The following is a 17,769-nucleotide window of genomic DNA, read 5'->3' as shown; positions in this document are numbered from 1 at the left end:
GTGGGACCACCTAAGAAGTACGTACTTTATAACTAGGGTGTGGGACCACCTAAGAAGTACGTACTTTATAACTAGGGTGTGCTTTGTTTCCCTCGTGCTATCACCGAGAGGATCTGTACCGTTCGGGTGGAGGTGGGGCCTCAGATGGAAAGCTGGGCTCATGCACAGCCATCCACAGTGAGTGGCCTGAGTGGCAGACGGTGACTGGAAAACACTGTCGTAAGTTCAGAAGCGGAGGACACCCTCTTCCTGAACTTGTCCTTCCCAGATGGGAGTCACTCTGAGCCTAGCTTGTCCCGAGAGACAGAGAAGTCGGGGCCATCGGATCATCTGTGCAGCTGCAGTCTCCTTCCTACAGCCCACATCACACTCTTTTAGAATCTCCAGACTTTTGACTCCATGACACCCACTGAGAAGAAGTGAATTTGGAGTAGGAGACTGGCAAGTGGCAGTTCCGCCCAGAGTCCCCCTCAGAGCCAAGTCCTTGCTGGCTGGGGCAGTGTAGTGTGCCTTACTTGATTCTTGAGGAAAGTCCATCTACAGTGACCGTCACCCTGTCACCCTGTATTCCTGGGGCCTCTAGCTTAGGAAATGTTGGTCTTGAGCTGTGTCTCTGGGCTTCCTGCAGGTACATGGAGTTCTTCCCTATTCCCTCCAACACCACCTCGGACTTCTACTTTGAGAAAAGTGCCAACTACTTTGATTCAGAAGTGGCACCACGGCGAGCAGCTGCCCTATTGCCCAAGGCCAAGATTCTCAGCATTCTCATCAATCCAGCCGACCGGGCTTATTCCTGGTACCAGGTGAGGGCTGGGGCTGAGTCCCCGAGGAGGGTGTGGGCTCTGTCTGTTTACTCAAGCACATGGAGCAAGAACCACTGTGCTGGGTGGGCCCTGGGCACATCGCCCGGGGTGTGATGGGTGAGAATGGTCTTGCCACAGTGGTGCTTCTGGCCTGGTAATGGTGACAGGCACAATTGATGTTGAATGCCAGCCACCATCTGTCTACCTGTGCTCTCCAGGCTTCACGTGGGTCCTGCCTTGGACTCTGGTGGCCGTAAGAGCAGAGGGTGAGTAGACTTAGAGGCGGCCTAGATGATCCGTGCTATGGTTTCCTACCCATGATGGGAGCAGGAACTCAGGGCAGGAGGAATCCCTCCTAGGGGGTCTAAGAAGGCCGTTCCTACCTGGCCTGTAGTATGAGGTCCAGGCAAAGGTCTTCTTGTTGCCGTTCCTGGTGTGTCTCTGCCTGGCTTGACTTCTGCATGCATTCCACTGGACTCATGGGAATGCTTCTCACCCTGGCATGGGGCTAGAAGCGGGTTTCCCTCTCCTGTCTTCTCACTCTTTCTTGAGAGTGTGCCACACTGCCAGGCTCTGTGATTAAGTGGCCTTGGTGCCTGAGGCTACTTCCTGGCCATCTGCATCAAGCCATGAGACTGGGTCTGACCTTCATGCTGTGGAACACCTGAGCCTCAGTCTATAGTTACCCGGGAGGTACACGCTTTCCTGGCTGGAGAGGTTTTTTTCCCTCTTAGTCACTCGTAGTGACTCTGCCACTTTCTGAATCTTCTTACCTAATGCTGCAGTGACTGCTTCCCGGGCCCTTGTGACTCCTGTGTAGAGTGCAGGGTTCCTCTCTTTTATTTATTTATTTTTTTTTGTTGTTGTTTGTTTGTTTTTTCAAGACAGGGTTTCTCTGTATAGCCCTGGCTGTCCTGGAACTCACTCTGTGGACCAGGCTGGCCTCGAACTCAGAAGTCCACCTGCCTCTGCCTCCCGAGTGCTGGGATTAAAGGCGTGTACCACGGTGCCCGGCAGGATTCCTCTCTTCTCCCCTGGCCCCTCAGAGCTCCCACTCTTAGCTGTGGTGGTAGGGAGCCCTCTTTCTTCTTCTCCAGGGTGCTCGTTTATACCTTGTCTTGCCTTTTCTGGGGTCTTTGTCTTTATGGGAACGCCACAGTGCAGCAGGAAGCTTCTCTTTCCTCTGTGCGATCACCTGCTCCAGCAAAGCAGGGGTGGCTAGTGGGCAGCTCATGTGGGGTCATGGAGGGATTGAGGGTGCCCTCATGGGTCCAGTCAGTGTGGTCTGGTACCTGTGACAAAACAGTGTTGCTACCTCCCTTGAACTCCACAGCAGTTTTCTAGAAAGCAGTCAAGTGTGTGTGTGTGTGTGTGTGTGTGTGTGTGTACATCTGTCCATCCATCCGTCTGTCCTTTACATAGGTTTTAGGTGGTAGTATAGTAGACTTCTCTAAAGGAACAGAACCTATTGGGTTGGCTTACATGGTAGAGTCTGAATAGTCTAGTCTGCGTAGTCTAGTAGTGACTGTCTCACACTGGAGTGGCTGAGAACTCCGCAATCCCAGTCTGTCACTGAAGGCCTGCAGGATTCGTGGAGAGCTGCTGGTCTTCACTTGACATTGGAAGCTGGAAGAATTCTGATACGAGGGAAGGACCACAGAATTGTGACAGTAGGCAAACGTGCCAGTGAGAGTCAAGCCAGACATGCGGAAGCCAAGCTCTATCTCTCCCTTTCTCTCTATATACCAGAGGCCTTGTCTACAATTGCGGTGGGGTGGGTCTTCCCACCTCAGATAACCTCATCAAGAAGATCCCTTCCCAGTGGCTTACCTGTTAGTTGATTATAGATTATGTCAAGTTGACAACCAAGATTTACCATCTCAGATGGCATTTTGGACACAGATCTTGTAAACCTAAGGCCTTATTCTCTTTCCTGTCCATGATCAGGGAGGGGAGTAGGTGCCATAAGGAGAAAGAGGCTGTTCCATTCTGGGAGTGTTTAAGAAAGTTCTGGGAGGAAAGGAAGGGATCTGGTCTGTCTTCAAAAAGTCAGGAGGAACAGAGGTTATTATATATATTTACTGCATTATTACCTGGCCTGCCCTGCCCTGAGCTGTGTATGACCCTCAGTGATGAGCAGGGTCAGTTGGCATGGGCAAGTCCCTGGCCTCTGACCTCTGAGATCTGCTGATTGAGGACTTACAGCATTACAGGTTGGTCACCCTGGAATTTCCCCTTCTCTGAATTCTGTCAGTCCATCCCATGTCTGTCAGTCCATCCCGTGTCTATCCAGGGCTGTCCTGTCCTTTCTAAGAGGCCGCGCTCTGTCTCAGCAGGGGCAGGGCACTTTCAATGCAGGCCTTGGAGCTAGTATTTCTATCTAGCTGGCATTTGAGGATATGGTTGCATTATATTTATTTATCAATAGATGCATTCTGTATGTAGCAACTGACTCTAGTTTTCCATTTTATAGAGGTTCTCTTGTTATTTGGGTTTTAGTAACTCGTAAAAAAGGAAAAACGAGGGCTAGGGCTGGGGCTCAGTTGGTAGAATGTTTGCCTAGATGTACAAGGCTCTGAGTGTGATCTCTACATTGCACGAAACTAGATGTGGTGACACATGCTTATAATCTTAGCAGTGAATCAGAAGTTCAAGGTAACTGGGCCATTCTCAAATGTATATACAGCGAATCTGAGACCAGCGTGGACTATGTGAGACTGTCTTGGGGAGGTGGGGAGTCACTGTATAGAAAGCCACATTGATGTTGGTACTTGCTGGTTAGAAGGTCCCTGGAATGGCAGGAGTCTCTGAGACTGTCAATGAAGAGCATTTGGGAAGCTGGTGTCGTACACCTCCTACCGTGCACAGATATGGAACTTGGGCCTCTGAGGTTGATGACTCCCTGAGGCTAAAGCAGTGAGAGAGAGAAGCAAGACATCAGTCTAGGCCACCCCCTTGCCTCTGCTCAACCTGTGATATGCCTATCCTCGCCCCTTGCCTGCAGCACCAGCGAGCCCATGATGACCCAGTGGCCCTAAAGTACACCTTTCACGAGGTGATCACAGCCGGTCCTGATGCATCCTCAAAGCTGCGTGCCCTCCAGAACCGGTGCCTGGTCCCAGGCTGGTATGCCACTCACATTGAACGCTGGCTCAGCGCCTTTCATGCCAACCAGGTAGTTACCTGCCCTGCCTCTTTGAGAAAGGAGTGGCTTTAATTTAAAGAGACCTGGAAAGCCCTGTTGGGGATTAGGGTGGAGGAAGAGGAGGAGGAGCCCTCCCAGTGGAGGGTTGGCAGGGTTAGATCACAGGAGGACTTTTAGAGAAGCCTTGAAGCCTGGAACAGGAGAACCGAGTGGGCTGCAGGCTTTGCAGGAGGCTTCAGGAGGGTCACTGGGGAGCAGGGGTGTGGGGAGCAGGGATGTGGGGAACAGGGATGTGGGGAACAGGGATGTGGGGAGCAGGGACATGAGGGCATTGCAGGGGTGTGGGGAGCAGGGATGTGGGGAACAGGGATGTGGGGTGCAGGGATGTGGGGAGCAGGGGCATGATGGCATTGCAGGGATGTGGGGTGCAGGGATGTGGGGAGCAGGGGCATGAGGGCATTGCAGGGATGTGGGGTACAGGGGTAGGGGGAGCAGGGACAGCTTTGCTGACAGCTTAGATTCTGGGAGAGAGTAAGATGGGGAGCTGCAGTGGGCCAGGAGTTGAGCATGGATATCCTTAGCAGAGGATACGGATAGGGGTGAACTCTGGATGCTCAGGGCCCTGTGTTTACAGCCAGGCTGTTCTTGCTACAGTGGGCACGATGCTTTGCCACAGGATGAAAGCACATCCAGGTTGCCCTTTCCCTTTCTGTCTCCAGATCCTGGTCCTGGATGGCAAACTGCTGCGAACAGAACCTGCCAAAGTCATGGACACGGTGCAGAAATTCCTCGGGGTGACCAGCACCGTCGACTACCATAAAACCTTGGCGTAAGTGTTGCCTTGGCCTCTGCATGGGTCGGTTTCCCTGGCCCAGAGTCAGAGTCAAGCAAAGGCTTGAATGGCTGGGAGAGACCAAGGGTTGATTCAAGTTAGAAAGAAAACATGCACTTCTTCCCCGGATGACTCTGTAGCAGAGAAGTGAGTGTTCAGATGGCTTCAGCCACGGTAGTAAAGCTCTGGCCTTAGGAGAAGGAGGCAGTGACTCTCCTGTGCCCTCCACCTTGGAGCTTTCTCTTCAGTGCAAGCTGGGCTCTTGTCTAAGCGAGGTAGCTACACAGTAAGTGTCAGCCTAGGCCACAGGGCCTTGGGTCTGGGGAGACTGCCTCCCGGTGCTGTGCACAGACAGGTAGCATGTCCCAGGATGGGTCCCAGGAGAGGGGTACACTTATCCTCATTGGCTGCTTTCCTGGGGGTATTGCCTCCTCACCGGCAAGGGTATCAGAGCTGGGACAGAAGGTGGCGCTTCTTGTGGAGGCCTGAAACCACAGCACCCTGAGCGGAGGCCGCTCTGTTGCTGATATTTGGTTAGGACCGAATAGGACCATTCCATCTGGTTTTCTTCATCGCTGAGTTCTGTGGCTTTTGACAAGTCCTCTGGGTTTTGGAGTCTCCACTTGTCACTCTGGAGGTGGGGATAAGGAGGCTAGCTCATGCTTCCGAGGATTGGATTGCTGGACTGAGTGAGAAGTGTGTGGTACTCTGGGCTCCATGCCGGCTTGTAGCTAGCACATGTTCTCTATGTGACTGCTGCCATCTTGAAATTTGGGGATTAAAGAAATCTTGGGTTCAGCACAAAAGAAAAAACCCTACTGTATGTCAAGTTAGGGCTTGCTTAGCAAATGTCTCCCTGGATTTTGTGGGATTGGAAAGAGTCCACAGGGATTATAGAAGGGACGGGAGCTGCACAGCCTGGACCAGAGTGACTTAGAGCGTAAAGGCACGTGCTCAAGCCAGCACGAACTACAGATGGCAAGTGTCAGCCAGCACAGTGACAGAGTGTGAGTGGAGGAGACCGCACGCCAGAACAAGAATGTGGCTTTGAGGAGGGAGGACAGATCGCTAACCTACAGGCTTTCGACCTCTTCAGGTTTGATCCAAAGAAAGGATTTTGGTGCCAACTACTTGAAGGAGGAAAAACCAAGTGTCTGGGAAAAAGCAAGGGACGGAAATATCCAGAGATGGACTTGGATGTAAGTGGGGGGATGGTCCCAAGCCAGTGGGCTGGGTGGGGGGAGTCCGTCTTTTCTCTTTCCCCTTGAGTATGGCAGTGGCCTTGGGACTCTCACACAGCGGTCATCCTCTAGAGAAGGATTGGGCTATAGGGGGTGGTCAGTGTTGTTTTAGTCACACAAGTGTTGGTTAATTCTCCCATGGGTGGCACTGTGGGTGCCTCCACACGCTAGGAAGCAGAGCCTAAGGCAGGGGTGTCCCCACATACACTGGGCATCCTGAGCAAGGGGTGTGGGTATAGACTAGACGGGTAGAGTTAAGGGCCATACCCCAGGATTTAAACCCGGGGAAGGGAGAAATGGGCCACCCTTGCAGGGGAGGACATTGTAAGAAAGCATGTTCAGGGAAGGTCACAAGTCACAGACCGGTCTTGCTTTTCTTTTCTTTTTCCTTTTTGCCGTTATCTTTGATGAATGCTCTCTTCTCTGCCATGGGTTTTGACCTTGGGTGTTGTGTTTTGGTGCCCCTCCCACATGAGCATTTTGTCTGGAAGCATCTCAATAGGGCAGACAGACTGTGGTGTTACGGAGGGGATCATATATTGGCATGTCACCCCTGACCTGAGCTTTCTTCCCACTGCAGTCCCGAGCCTTCCTAAAGGATTACTACCGGGACCACAACATTGAGCTCTCTAAGCTGCTGTATAAGATGGGCCAGACACTGCCCACCTGGCTGCGGGAAGACCTCCAGAACACCAGGTAGCCTTGGCCACCACAGCCAGACACAACGCTTGTGTTCGCAGGGATGTCCCGCCTCACACTGAGCCAGACTGACCTGCCGAGAAGGATGCTGGGCCCAGCTGGCCAGAAGCGACAAGCAATACTCTGCTGAGCCCCACGGGGGCCGGAAGCCCAGGCAGGTCTGCAAGCGCCTCAGAGCATCCACCGCTGGATGCGTGGCCTGTGGGACCTCTGTGGTACCGGAGGTCCATTCCGTTCCTTTGCAGCCTCCCTGCCTGGGGAGAGCACTTCCTGTTGTTGGAAGGTCATTTCCTGGTAGGAGGAGTCCTGGAGGCTCTCTCCTGTCCCTCACTGTGTCCTACCGCTCCTGTCCTGTCCTTTGTCACACCATCCCCCTGCTCCCACAAGATGTCCCCTCAGTATTAGCTGCCATAGTTCTCTGTCCTCCAGACAGTAAGGGAGAAGAGCGCAGCTGGGCCTTTCGCCCAACTAGGGACAAAGACTAGGCATGTCCCTGAGGGTTTTGAGCCAGGCCCTGCAGGGTTTAGCTCGGCACCCAGATGCACTCATTAGATTGAATGTGAGGGTGGCCATCTTGAGAGGACATACGACTCTGTATTTGGGTTATTACTATCTATCACATCTCATCTCCCCTTTGGGAAAAGACTCTCTGGTCCCTATTGTATCCGCCTAGAGCTCATGGTCTCTCTTAGGCCCTGGGCCACTGCCATGCCACTGGGCCCAGAGACGTGGGCCTTGGCTCTGTCCTGCTCACCTGGAAGTGACATGTGGTGTTTCCTGTGGTAAAGGCTGAGGCGAGTCAGGAGTCTGCCAGTGTTCATACTCCCATGTACATAGATTGTTTCACAGCCGCCGCCTCGGCCCAGCAGACATGGCAGTCAGCAAGCAGTGCTGCCCGCTGCTTTGCCTAGCAACCTGTGGCCGAGGGTCCCCAGAGACCCCCTAACCTCCCAAATACTAAGAAGCTAAAGTATTTTAATATTTTGTGTTTTTTTTTTTTCTTGGTGCCAGAGTTTATACCCTGGGTGCTGCGGTCGCACTGTGTTTTATATATATATATATATATGAAATGTGTATATATATATATATATTATATATATTTTTTGGTTGGGTTTGTTTTTAATTCAGTCATATACAATGATGGCAAGCCCTAGCCTCAAAGAATGTCATATCTTAATGCTAGAGAATGAGGTGGAAGGGAAGGTGAGTGTCTATGAGCACCCAGGCCTCAGGGCGAAGTCTCGAAGGGTCTTTCTTCCCTCTTCTGCAGAGGGACCAGAGATGCTAAGATGGAAAGGAAGACCAGCTCTCTCTCCCCAAATAGTATGGCTTTACAAAGCCTAGTGGCCGTGGGGTGTTTGGGCCACAGGGAAAGGCTGGCCTGGGGTGGGAGACCTGGGGCCCTGAGCTGGCCTCTCCCTCCCCTGTCACATGGTGCTAGGGGGTCTGCTTTGGAGTGGGATGTCCACAGGGACCCACAGAACTGTTTCTGTCCCCCTTAACAATGTGAAGTGACTGAGGTTGGATTTCCTCTTCCTGCTACCCCAAGCCCCCACATCCCTTCAACTGCCAGTCCAGTGTCCACCAGCCATCCGTTCTGACATCCTGGGCATGCAAGGGTCCCAAGATGGGCACAAAGTGGGTCCAGGCATGGGAGGTGGCCTTCGTTAATGTCACAGAGCTGTTGGAAGCAATGCCAAGAGCTAAATTCAGGCCCCTGATTCTGAGCCCTGTGCTCTTCCAGTACCACACTGCCTCTGAGCCTGCCTTCAGGACCCTACTGTGTTCCAGGTTCCGTCTGTCCCTCAGTCACATAGCTGTGGTCATTCCAGGACATGGGGACAAACCACTCTTTCCCAGCCAGGTGCCTTTGAGCCTTCCCTTCCAAGACCTGCACTTTTCCCGCTGTGTTCTCGTTTCCAGAGTCCATCTATCTTGCTATCTGGGGCCGTCTTCATCGTGAGCTGTTCCCTCCTGTGGTTCTCCGCTGTGGTGGAGAGTGTGGGGTGCTCAGAGGGACCGCGTGCATGGTTTTGGTGTGCAGGGAGCCATGGCACATCATGTTTCTCACTGGGGTCTTGGAACCTGTGGATCCCAGTCCCTATGTGATATGCTCAAATGCCCTATCAGCAAGCTAGAACCAGACTCAGGGTTAGGTCAGCATGCATGCCCTTAGCCACACTTCCCACCTTCTGTGAGGATGGCTCCTATACTCTGAAAGCTACTCAGACCCTGCGGGAGCTGAGTTAGGTGGTTGGAGTGGCCTTTAGATAGCATGCAGCTCTGTTAGTGTCTGTCTCTGGCCTCCAGTGAAAGCAAGAGGTTTGAGACCCTGGCAGAGCGGGGGAGTGGTTCTCTCTGTTCCATTTCCCTCTAAGATCTTGGAGACTGCTGCTGTGTCCCTTTCAGTGCTGGGCCTAGATAGAGGAAGTAGATGCGTTCGTTCATCTTAGTATCTCTTAACTACAATGTCCACTGATTGACTGGAAACGTTTGGAAAAACACAAAAACAAGTTGGAAGGAAATTACTTCTGTTGTTCAGGCCACACCCCATCCCTTCTTCAGTCTCTATCAACAGCGTTTGCCTTATGGGTGCAGCTCACCGGCAGCTGCCTCATTCATTCCAGGTTCTAGAGCTTTCTATGGGGCAGGCACCTCGGCGAGCATAAAGGATGAGGACGGAGCTAAAATGGACTTTCAAACCCTGACGTATGAGCAGTGGGTGCTTGTGAGTCTGCTCATTTCCAGAGGAGAAGTACTGGCCTGTCCCACCCCAGAGCCCCCCCAGGTGTGTTAGTGCAAGAGCAAGCTCAGAACCGTCTCACCATTGGGCTGTGACTGCCAGCCACCCTTCATCTAGACTGAAGGTTAGCATTCGCCAGTTTGTTTTCTCTCTATATACTGTTTTACACGTGTGTGTGTGTGTTTTAAAAGTAAGTTGCAGTATCATGAGGCTGTTTATCCCTAGTGTTGCCCTAAGGTAGGGCCTTCTACCAGACCAGCCAGTGCCACAGCCAAGACAGTAGCCCTGTTCCACTAACAGCCATTGTCTAGTCTGTACCTAAAGTTGTCTCCCAACCCCCATTATACCCCATTATTTTAGTATTGGATCCAGCCAGGGCAAGAACATTTTATGTTATTAAAAAGTTTCTTTGAAAGCTAAAAAGTTTTCCTTCTGCCCATCTCATTAAAAAAAAAAGTTTGGTTTTTGTTTGTTTGAGACAAGGTCTCATTATATAGCCCTGGCTAGTCTGGAATTTGTTATGTAGACCAGGCTAACCTTGGAACTCATAGAGATCCACTTGACTCTCAAAAGCTGAGATTAAATGTCTGCACTTACCAGGCCCAGTTCAAAATGGTATTTTGTTTGTGTTTCTGAGACATGGTCTCATCATGTAAATCTGACTGTCCTGGAAAAGGTTATGTGAACCAGGCTGGCTTTGAACTCAGAGATCCATCTGCCTCTGCTTCCTGAGTTCTGGGATTAAATGTGTGTGCCACTTCTCCCATCCCCCAAATGGTATTCTTTTTAAGGCCAGAGGGTATGTCATCGTCTAGAAGTCCCACATTCCAAATCTGATTGTTTCCTCCTGTCGCCCACACACTTTCAAGGGTCATTTTCCTTGTGTGGATGTGGCATTTCCTCTTGCCTGTAGTGATCCTCCTTCCACTGTCTCCCAAGTGAGGGCCAAACCATCTTGGGGGAGGGGAAGGGGCTCCCCAAAGAGGCAGCATCACATTGGGTAGGGGTTGAGGGCTCTGGGGAGGGGGGTGGTCCTGCTGGACTGATCCTGGAGGGCCAGGCTTGGCACAGCTTAGAGGAGCCCGGCTGTCCCATGCTAACCACAGCATTGGTCTTTCTCCATCTCTTCCCTTTTCTGTCTTTGTTTTGGTTTCCCTGCTTCTGTTTGGTGGTCCTGAGGGTCTTCATTCTCTAGATGGTCAGTGTGCACTGGAGCAGAGATGAGACCTCAAGCTATGACAGGGAAGGCCTAGGAGAAAGGCGTCCTCTAGGCGGACCACTGGGTGCAGCGGACGGTCACGTGATGGCGGTCACGTGATGGCCTTCCTCCGTAAATGAGATGGAGGCTTCAGCAGGGGGTTTCACATCCACTCGAGAGGCAGCTGTGCTGTGTGATCTGAGGCTAGGAGTCTGTCCTCACCCCTCCCGCCCCCAGGCCTTCCATGCAGTGCTGGGTTAGGGTTGTCTGGCTGTGCGCTTGATATCCTTACCAGCTCTGAGTAGCCGGGCAAGGACTGAGGGCCAGCGGGAAGGCCAGGGGAGACTCCCTGCAATGTTTCACCTAAGAAGCTCCCTTCAACCTCTCCCTGGCCTGGAGGAGGATCCCAGATGAAAGGGTTTTCTATGACTGAGTTAGCTTTTCTTATGGGCAAGAGGGCTCTTTTTGTAATTTGTGCATGAAATTCATGTTATTTCCTGGGGAGAGAAGAGGGCCAACTGAATGGGTGGGGGGCACGTGTGGGAAGCAGGCAGAGGTTTCCTTCCCTGGAGGGGTGGGGAGGGCTCGCAGAGGGCATGCTACCCAGCTCACCTGAAGAGGGCTCTTGAACCAGCCGTTTTGGGTTGTGTTAAATGTGGGAACTTTCCTCCATTAATGTACAATCTTGAACTAACTGCTAATAAAATGGGATTCTGTTTGTACATGTGGGTCTCGCTCTTGTGTCTGACCTTTGCCTACAAGGGAAGGTGGGGATGGGAGGTTTGTGTCAAGGCCTAAGTTTGCCCAACTTGCATCCTGATTTGGTCAAGACAGACCATTTCCCCTGGGCTCTAACTTGATGCCTTTTCAAATACGGCAGAGACCTGCCCCAGGGCAGCCTCGGGGCTCTCAGATGACCAAGAGTCTTTGGGCGCAGGGTTCTCAGAGTGCTTGGGTGCAGCCACTCTCCCCAGAGGACCCTCAGAAGCTGGACTAGGGACACGCTGCTTTTACTCTGTGATCAGTAGTTCCCTTGTCTTTTAGGATGTGGAATAAGTTGGACTTAGTGGCCTCACCTAGAGTGTGTGCCTGAAATGCAGATTCCCAGGCCCTGCCTTTAGAGATTGACCTACAGCAGGGATGGACAAGGCACTTTGAACATACCTTCTGTACATCGAAGGCTCTGCTTCTAGGGACCCAAGCTCAGGTGGGAGGTTCCACAGGTCCCTCACTACTACTCTCAGGTAAAATGAGTGATTGTCGGGAACCAAGCTCCCGCGTGTGCGTCAGGGAAGAACTCCCCACTCCTCGCCTTGAAAAGAGGAGGGCAGGCGCTGTGGACGCACTCGGGAGGAAAAGAGAGCCTAGGTTTCAGGTGGGCATGCTGCGCTCCCCACGTACAGGAGCCTCTCGGCTTGGCCAGCAGCAAGTGTCATGAGGCATCACAGCAGAAGAGCTGGAGCTTTGCTACTGGGGCAGACACAGAAGGCTTGGCGTGGATGGGGTGCTGAGCCTGTGAAGACGCCGAGGAAACTTCCCGAGGCATGGAATAGGAAGGCAGCTAAGGCAGGTGTGCTCTGGTTGCAGTGAGCATGAGTAGCTCGGCTTATTCTCATCCGTCTGTCTGTCTATACATCATCCACCCACCCACCCATCTATCTATCCTATCATCTCCCTGTCTACCTATCTATCCTCCAGCTATTCTGGAATTCTAAGATTCCTTGAAATGGAAATATCTAGCCCAGTCGTTCGCAGCATTCTCAAAGAGTGGCACAGTGCTAACAGCTCAGTGAACAGAAGTCCCTCAGACCCTCTAGCCCCGAAGCATCCACTCAGGATACTAGTTAACCAAGTGTCCCAAGCCTCTGTAAGACACACAGTTCCTGGAAAAGCCTTAGGGTCGTGTTCTAGTGTGGTTTCTTTTGCTTCCATAAACACCATGACCAAAAGCAACCTGGAAGGAAATGGTTTGTGTCAGCGCACACCTTACAGCCCATCACTGAGGGAAGCAGAGTGAGGACCTGAAGGAAGCAGGAACTGAAGCGGGGATGATGGTAGAGCGGTGTTGCTTCCTGGCTTGCTCAGTCTCCTTGTATGCCCAAGACCACTGGCCTAGCGGCAGTTCCGACAGCAGGCTATGCACCTTTTCTCATTCAACATCAAGAAAAGGTTCCACAGGCTTGCTTACAGGCCAGTCTGAATGGGACAGTTTCTCAGTTGAGCTACCGTTTTTTCTAAGGCGACTCTGGCTTGTGCCAGGTGGACAAGAGAAGCAACACAGCTGACCCCTTTAAACCGTGACACAGAAATACATCACTATCAAATGGCAACCTCTTCTTTCTTATCCCTAAGATGTCATGTTAATACCACAGTGTCAAACTTTCTAACATTTAAAAGTCCTAGAGTCTTTAAAAAAAAAAAAAAGTTGGGTCTCTTTAAAATACACAACGTCTCTTAAAAAAGAGGTTCCCTCTCCTCAAATGACTCTAGCTTGTGTCAAGTTGAAAAAATAAAACAGCACAGGTAAAATGTTTCCTAAGAGCAAAGTACCAGGGACCATCCGTGATAGGAGATCCATAGGACATCAAACACTGGGACCTGAGTTTAAGCCTTAGAACCCATGTTTTTTGTTTTTGTTTTTGTTTTTGTTTTTTTAAATCTGGTCTTGGTGGCATATGCTTGCAATTCCATGATGGGGAAGAGACAGGTGGCTCTCTGGGCCTTGCTGACCAGGTCATGCTAGCCTACCTGGCCATCAGACAAATGAGAGAAGAGTGACTAACTACGAAACAACACCCGACAATATGTTCGGTCTCCACATATATGGAGACACATCTGCATACACATCTGCACACATGCGTACTAATTACCGCAGTCTCCACTTCTTGGGCAATTTCTTTGTGACTCATCCATACAGTGTGACCACTTGTGTGATGAGAGTATTAAGAGTATGTTTTCACTGGAAATACAAAGATGTGCCCCATCAAACCCACTGCCCTGGCTGTTTCTGGAGGAGGGAGAGGGGCCTTAGGAGAATTTTCTAAGGGACCTTTAGCCTCTGCTGAGACATAGACTGCAGAATCAAACCTTCAGAGGAAGCAGAAAAGGGGGTTCAAGACAGCTTGTCTTAGGATGGTGCACTGCGGGGGCCAGTGCTGCCCCCACCCAGCCCTCAGCCTCGGAAGGGTTCTGAGCAGACCCAGGCTGCTGATGGGAGTTTTTGTCATGTGTCCTAAACATTTGCCCAAACCCCCAGACTGACTACAGTCAAGCCCCTTGGTGTTGGTCCCTCTCTCATGGTGGGGGTGGGGTAGGGTGGGGATTAGAGTTGTAAACACCAACATTGGAAAGTCTGACATCATGTGGCCCTGATGAAGTGCCCTGAGGACCTAGCTTTCCACCTGTGAAATCACCATCCAAGAGGAAGAGACATATCCCCATGAAGACATTTTCCCAAGTAACCATCTGAAACTCCAACACTGGCAAAGCTAAGTAACAGCTAGGGACTGAAGAAGACTGCCCTGGCCTTCATCTGCCACAGACAATCCCAGAAATAATTAGCTATGAGGATCAATTTGTGAATCTGGACTGTACTGTCTAGGGAATAGTCTTAGAAATCACACTCTTTAAAAAGCCGGGCGGTGGTGGCGCACACCTTTAATCCCAGCACTCGGGAGGCAGAGGCAGGTGGATTTCTGAGTTCGAGGCCAGCCTGGTCTACAGAGTGAGTTCCAGGACAGCCAGGGTTACACAGAGAAACCCTGTCTCAAAAAAACAAAACAAAACAAACAAACAAACAAAAGAAATCACACTCTTTAGTTCTTATCTTGGTATTTAGGAGTTGGTTGTTGTCAAGGGTACACACACACTGAAGCTGGGCCTAGTGACTCATGCCTGTCACATCTGCACCTGCTTAGGCAGGAGGATTGCCACGAGTTTGAGGGCAGCCTGGTCTACATAGTAGGTACAGCAAGCTGAATTTTGGCGTGTTTAAGGTGCAGTCTAGGATGTGTCCACCAGGGGTCGCTCTCAGCCCACTTTCTCAAAACTGGGCATATAGTTAATAATGTGAGGCAGCATTACACTAAGGCAGGCAGACATTAAACACGTAGGGAAAAGGTGCCTTTTGCATGTTGGCCAGGCACTCTGTCTGATCCTAGGGGCTGTCCTCTGAGTACTTGTAACTAGACCCTCTATTGGAGATCCAAAGTCTGAAGCCCAGAGATCTTAGATAATGGCCACTGTGGGCTGATAGGAGTCCGAAGTCCTTTCTGTGGTCCTGCCTCCTGGGGCTGAGGCTGGGAAATGGCTCTGGCCCTGGCCTTCAGAGAAGAAATGTGACATGTCCTTAGGGACAGAGTGGGACAACTCCCTACCCTTGACTCTGTTCCTCCCAGGGCCAGCCAGGCAGCCCGGGACGGGCCACCTTAGGACCTTAGAAGTATATATTTTCAGCAACCGAAAATGAAACCAGCAGATGTTTAGCAGGGTCTACTAATGTTCATCCCCAGAGCACTGCTTCAGTGGAAGCCACCACTGCTGGCTTTACAGGTCTTCCCAGAATTGCTTTCCATGTATGAAACAGCCAAGTAAACAGACACCCCCCCCCCCCGTTTGTTCTCTTCATGTTATTCTCTGTTGTTTTTCATAGAGCCCCCGGGCACCACTGCAGGGCAATCTGCCACCTTGCACTGGGGCCAGGAGAGAGGCTCCTTACCACGGTGCCTAGAGAAGATGGAGCCGTTCCTTCTCAGCCTTTACCCAATCTCGGGGATACTACTCAATCCTGCGAAAGATAAGCTGCTAGCGTAGCCATCAAAACATTTCAAAAGGATAGATCCGATCTCAAACCCGGGCAGGTATTGGCCGTGGGGTTTGGAGCAGGTGACTTGGTTCCCCATTTGTAAAGTGCGACCTGGGTAACAGAAGCCACAACAGCCTTCTGGGAGTTGTGAGGTGTCTGAACACCACGCGCTCACTGTAGAAGCCTGCGGTGTAGGGAGTGTGCCAGGCAGGCCGTCTTCTCCAGTTCTTGGTGTCCAGTCCACATAGCCCCATCTCTGAGCCTGAGGCAGCTCTGCCTCATTGGTCCGAGGGCCCCTCCTGCATAGAAACAGCACATTTGATGGGTTTTCCCAGGACTGTTGGAATGGAAGGGTTTGGTGATCTGGGACTCTGAGAATAATGATCCTTGAGATACAGATGCAGCTGCCGACCAGCACAGAAATGAAAGGAGCTTGGGAGACCACGGGGACAGCCACACACTAACACACTGGAGAGCTTAGGTGAAGGGGACAGATTCCTAGAGATGCCCAGAAGCCATGGGTCATCCAGTAGACAGAGCCAGGAAACAGCCAGAGATCAAAACACTCCCAACAAGAGCCTGCCATGCTGGTGCACACTCCAGACATAGAAGCAGGGAAGTTGTCACTCATTTGAGGCCCACTTGGGCTACATAGCAAGACCTCTCCCCTCCAGATCAGTCAACCAGCTGGCCACTGACCAGCTCCAGATCAGACAAACACTCGGTCTTAGCCACAAGGTGGAGAAGTGATTTGTTTTGTTTTTCCTTGAGACCGACTCTCATGGTTCCAGGCTGTCCTGGAGCTGTCCAGCTGAGGATGCCGTCCCCGTGATCTCCCTGCCTCCACCTCTCCAGCTCTGAGGTCACAGGCATGCCCATCAGTTCTGAGGAATCAACCCAGGGCTGTATGCTACAGGAGCCCTCTACCAGCTGAGCCACATGCCCAGCCCACACTCTAACCCAGCAAATCAGAACACCCCAAAACCTGCCAGCAAAGAAAAGCAGAGTGCTAAGGAGGCACCACCACTGCCAGTTCTCCCCGATGTCACTGTCCCCAGACACACCTGAAGAGGGCGTCGGATCCCATCACAGATGGTTGTGCGCCCTCCATGTGGTTGCTGGGAATTGAACTCAGTACCTCTGGAAGAGCAATCAGTGCTCTTAACTGCTGAAGCCATCTTCCTAGCCCCTCTCCCAAACTCTTAAAAAACTTGAAGAGATCAGGTTCCCCTCTCTCCCCTACTCCCCCCCCCATCCGCTTTCTCTCCCAGGTCCCTCCCTCCCTCCCCACTTGTGATGGCTTTCTTCTCTCTCCCAAGTGGGACTGAGGCGTCCTCACTTGGGCCCTTCAGCTTGTTGTCCTTTTTGAGTTCTGTGGACTGTATCTTGGGTAATATATATATATATATGTGTGTGTGTGTGTGTGTGTGTGTGTGTGTGTATGCTAGGATCCACTTATTAGTGAGTACATACCATGCATGTCTTTTGGGGTCACTCAGGATGATATTTTCTAGTTCCATCCATTTGCCTACAAAACTCAGGATGTCCTCCTTCTTAATAGCTGAGTAGTATTCCATTGTGTAAATGAACCACATTTTTCGCATCCATTTTTTTTTTTTTTTTTTTTGTGGGACATCTGGGTTGTTTCCAGGTTCTGGCTATCACAAATAAGGCCGCTATGAACATAGTGGAACATGTGCCCCTGTGGCATGGTGGGGCATCTTTTGGGTATATTCCCAAGAGTGGTATAGCTGGGTTTTCAGATGGATCTATTTCCACTATTCTGAGGAACCTCCACAATGATTTCCAGAGTGGTGGTACCAGTTTGCAATCCCACCAGCAATGGAGGAGTGTTCCTCTTTCTCCACATCTTCTCCAACACGTGTTGTCACCTGAGGTTTTGATCTTAGCCATTCTGATTGGTGTAAGGTGGAATCTCAGGGTTGTTCTGATTTGCATTTCTCTGATCACTAAGGACTTTGAACATGTCTTTTGGTGCTTCTGAGCCATTCGAGATTCCTCAGTTGTGAGATCCCTCAGCTGTGAGATCCCTCAGTTGTGAGATCCCTCAGTTGTGAGATTCCTCTGTTGTGAGATTCCTCCATTATGAAATCTCAGTTTAGTTCTGTACCCTATGCTTTGATTGGGTTGTTTGGTGTTTTTGGTGATTAACTTCTTGAGTTCTTTATAGATTTTGGATGTTAGCCCTGAGGACCAGCAGAAAGAATGGAAACAGGCAACCTCGGAGAGACCTGGGAGGTGAGAGACTCTCAGAACTCAAAGGAAGGGACCTTAGATGAAATG

General features: G+C 51.2%; 1 protein-coding gene across 6 annotated transcripts in view; it reads left to right on the top strand.

The window, feature by feature from the left end:
- The window catches only part of Ndst1 (N-deacetylase and N-sulfotransferase 1), a 65,440-nt gene extending 54,057 nt beyond the window's left edge, over nucleotides 1-11,383 (top strand). For all 6 annotated transcript variants that reach the window (XM_029546779.1, XM_029546777.1, XM_029546778.1 and 3 more), the window contains 5 exons: nucleotides 629-803; nucleotides 3,808-3,978; nucleotides 4,668-4,777; nucleotides 5,877-5,979; nucleotides 6,602-11,383. In XM_029546779.1, coding sequence (XP_029402639.1) covers nucleotides 629-803; nucleotides 3,808-3,978; nucleotides 4,668-4,777; nucleotides 5,877-5,979; nucleotides 6,602-6,721 — 679 coding nt within the window. In that variant the 3' untranslated portion in view covers nucleotides 6,722-11,383. The remainder of the gene's footprint in view (nucleotides 1-628; nucleotides 804-3,807; nucleotides 3,979-4,667; nucleotides 4,778-5,876; nucleotides 5,980-6,601) is intronic.
- The last annotated feature ends 6,386 nt before the right edge of the window (nucleotides 11,384-17,769 follow it).

This window comes from Mus pahari, chromosome 15, assembly GCF_900095145.1.
Source record: "Mus pahari chromosome 15, PAHARI_EIJ_v1.1, whole genome shotgun sequence".
Lineage (NCBI taxonomy): Eukaryota > Metazoa > Chordata > Mammalia > Rodentia > Muridae > Mus > Mus pahari.
The sequence above is the reverse complement of the archived record's forward strand: the minus strand, read 5'-3'. Positions and strand labels throughout refer to the sequence as shown.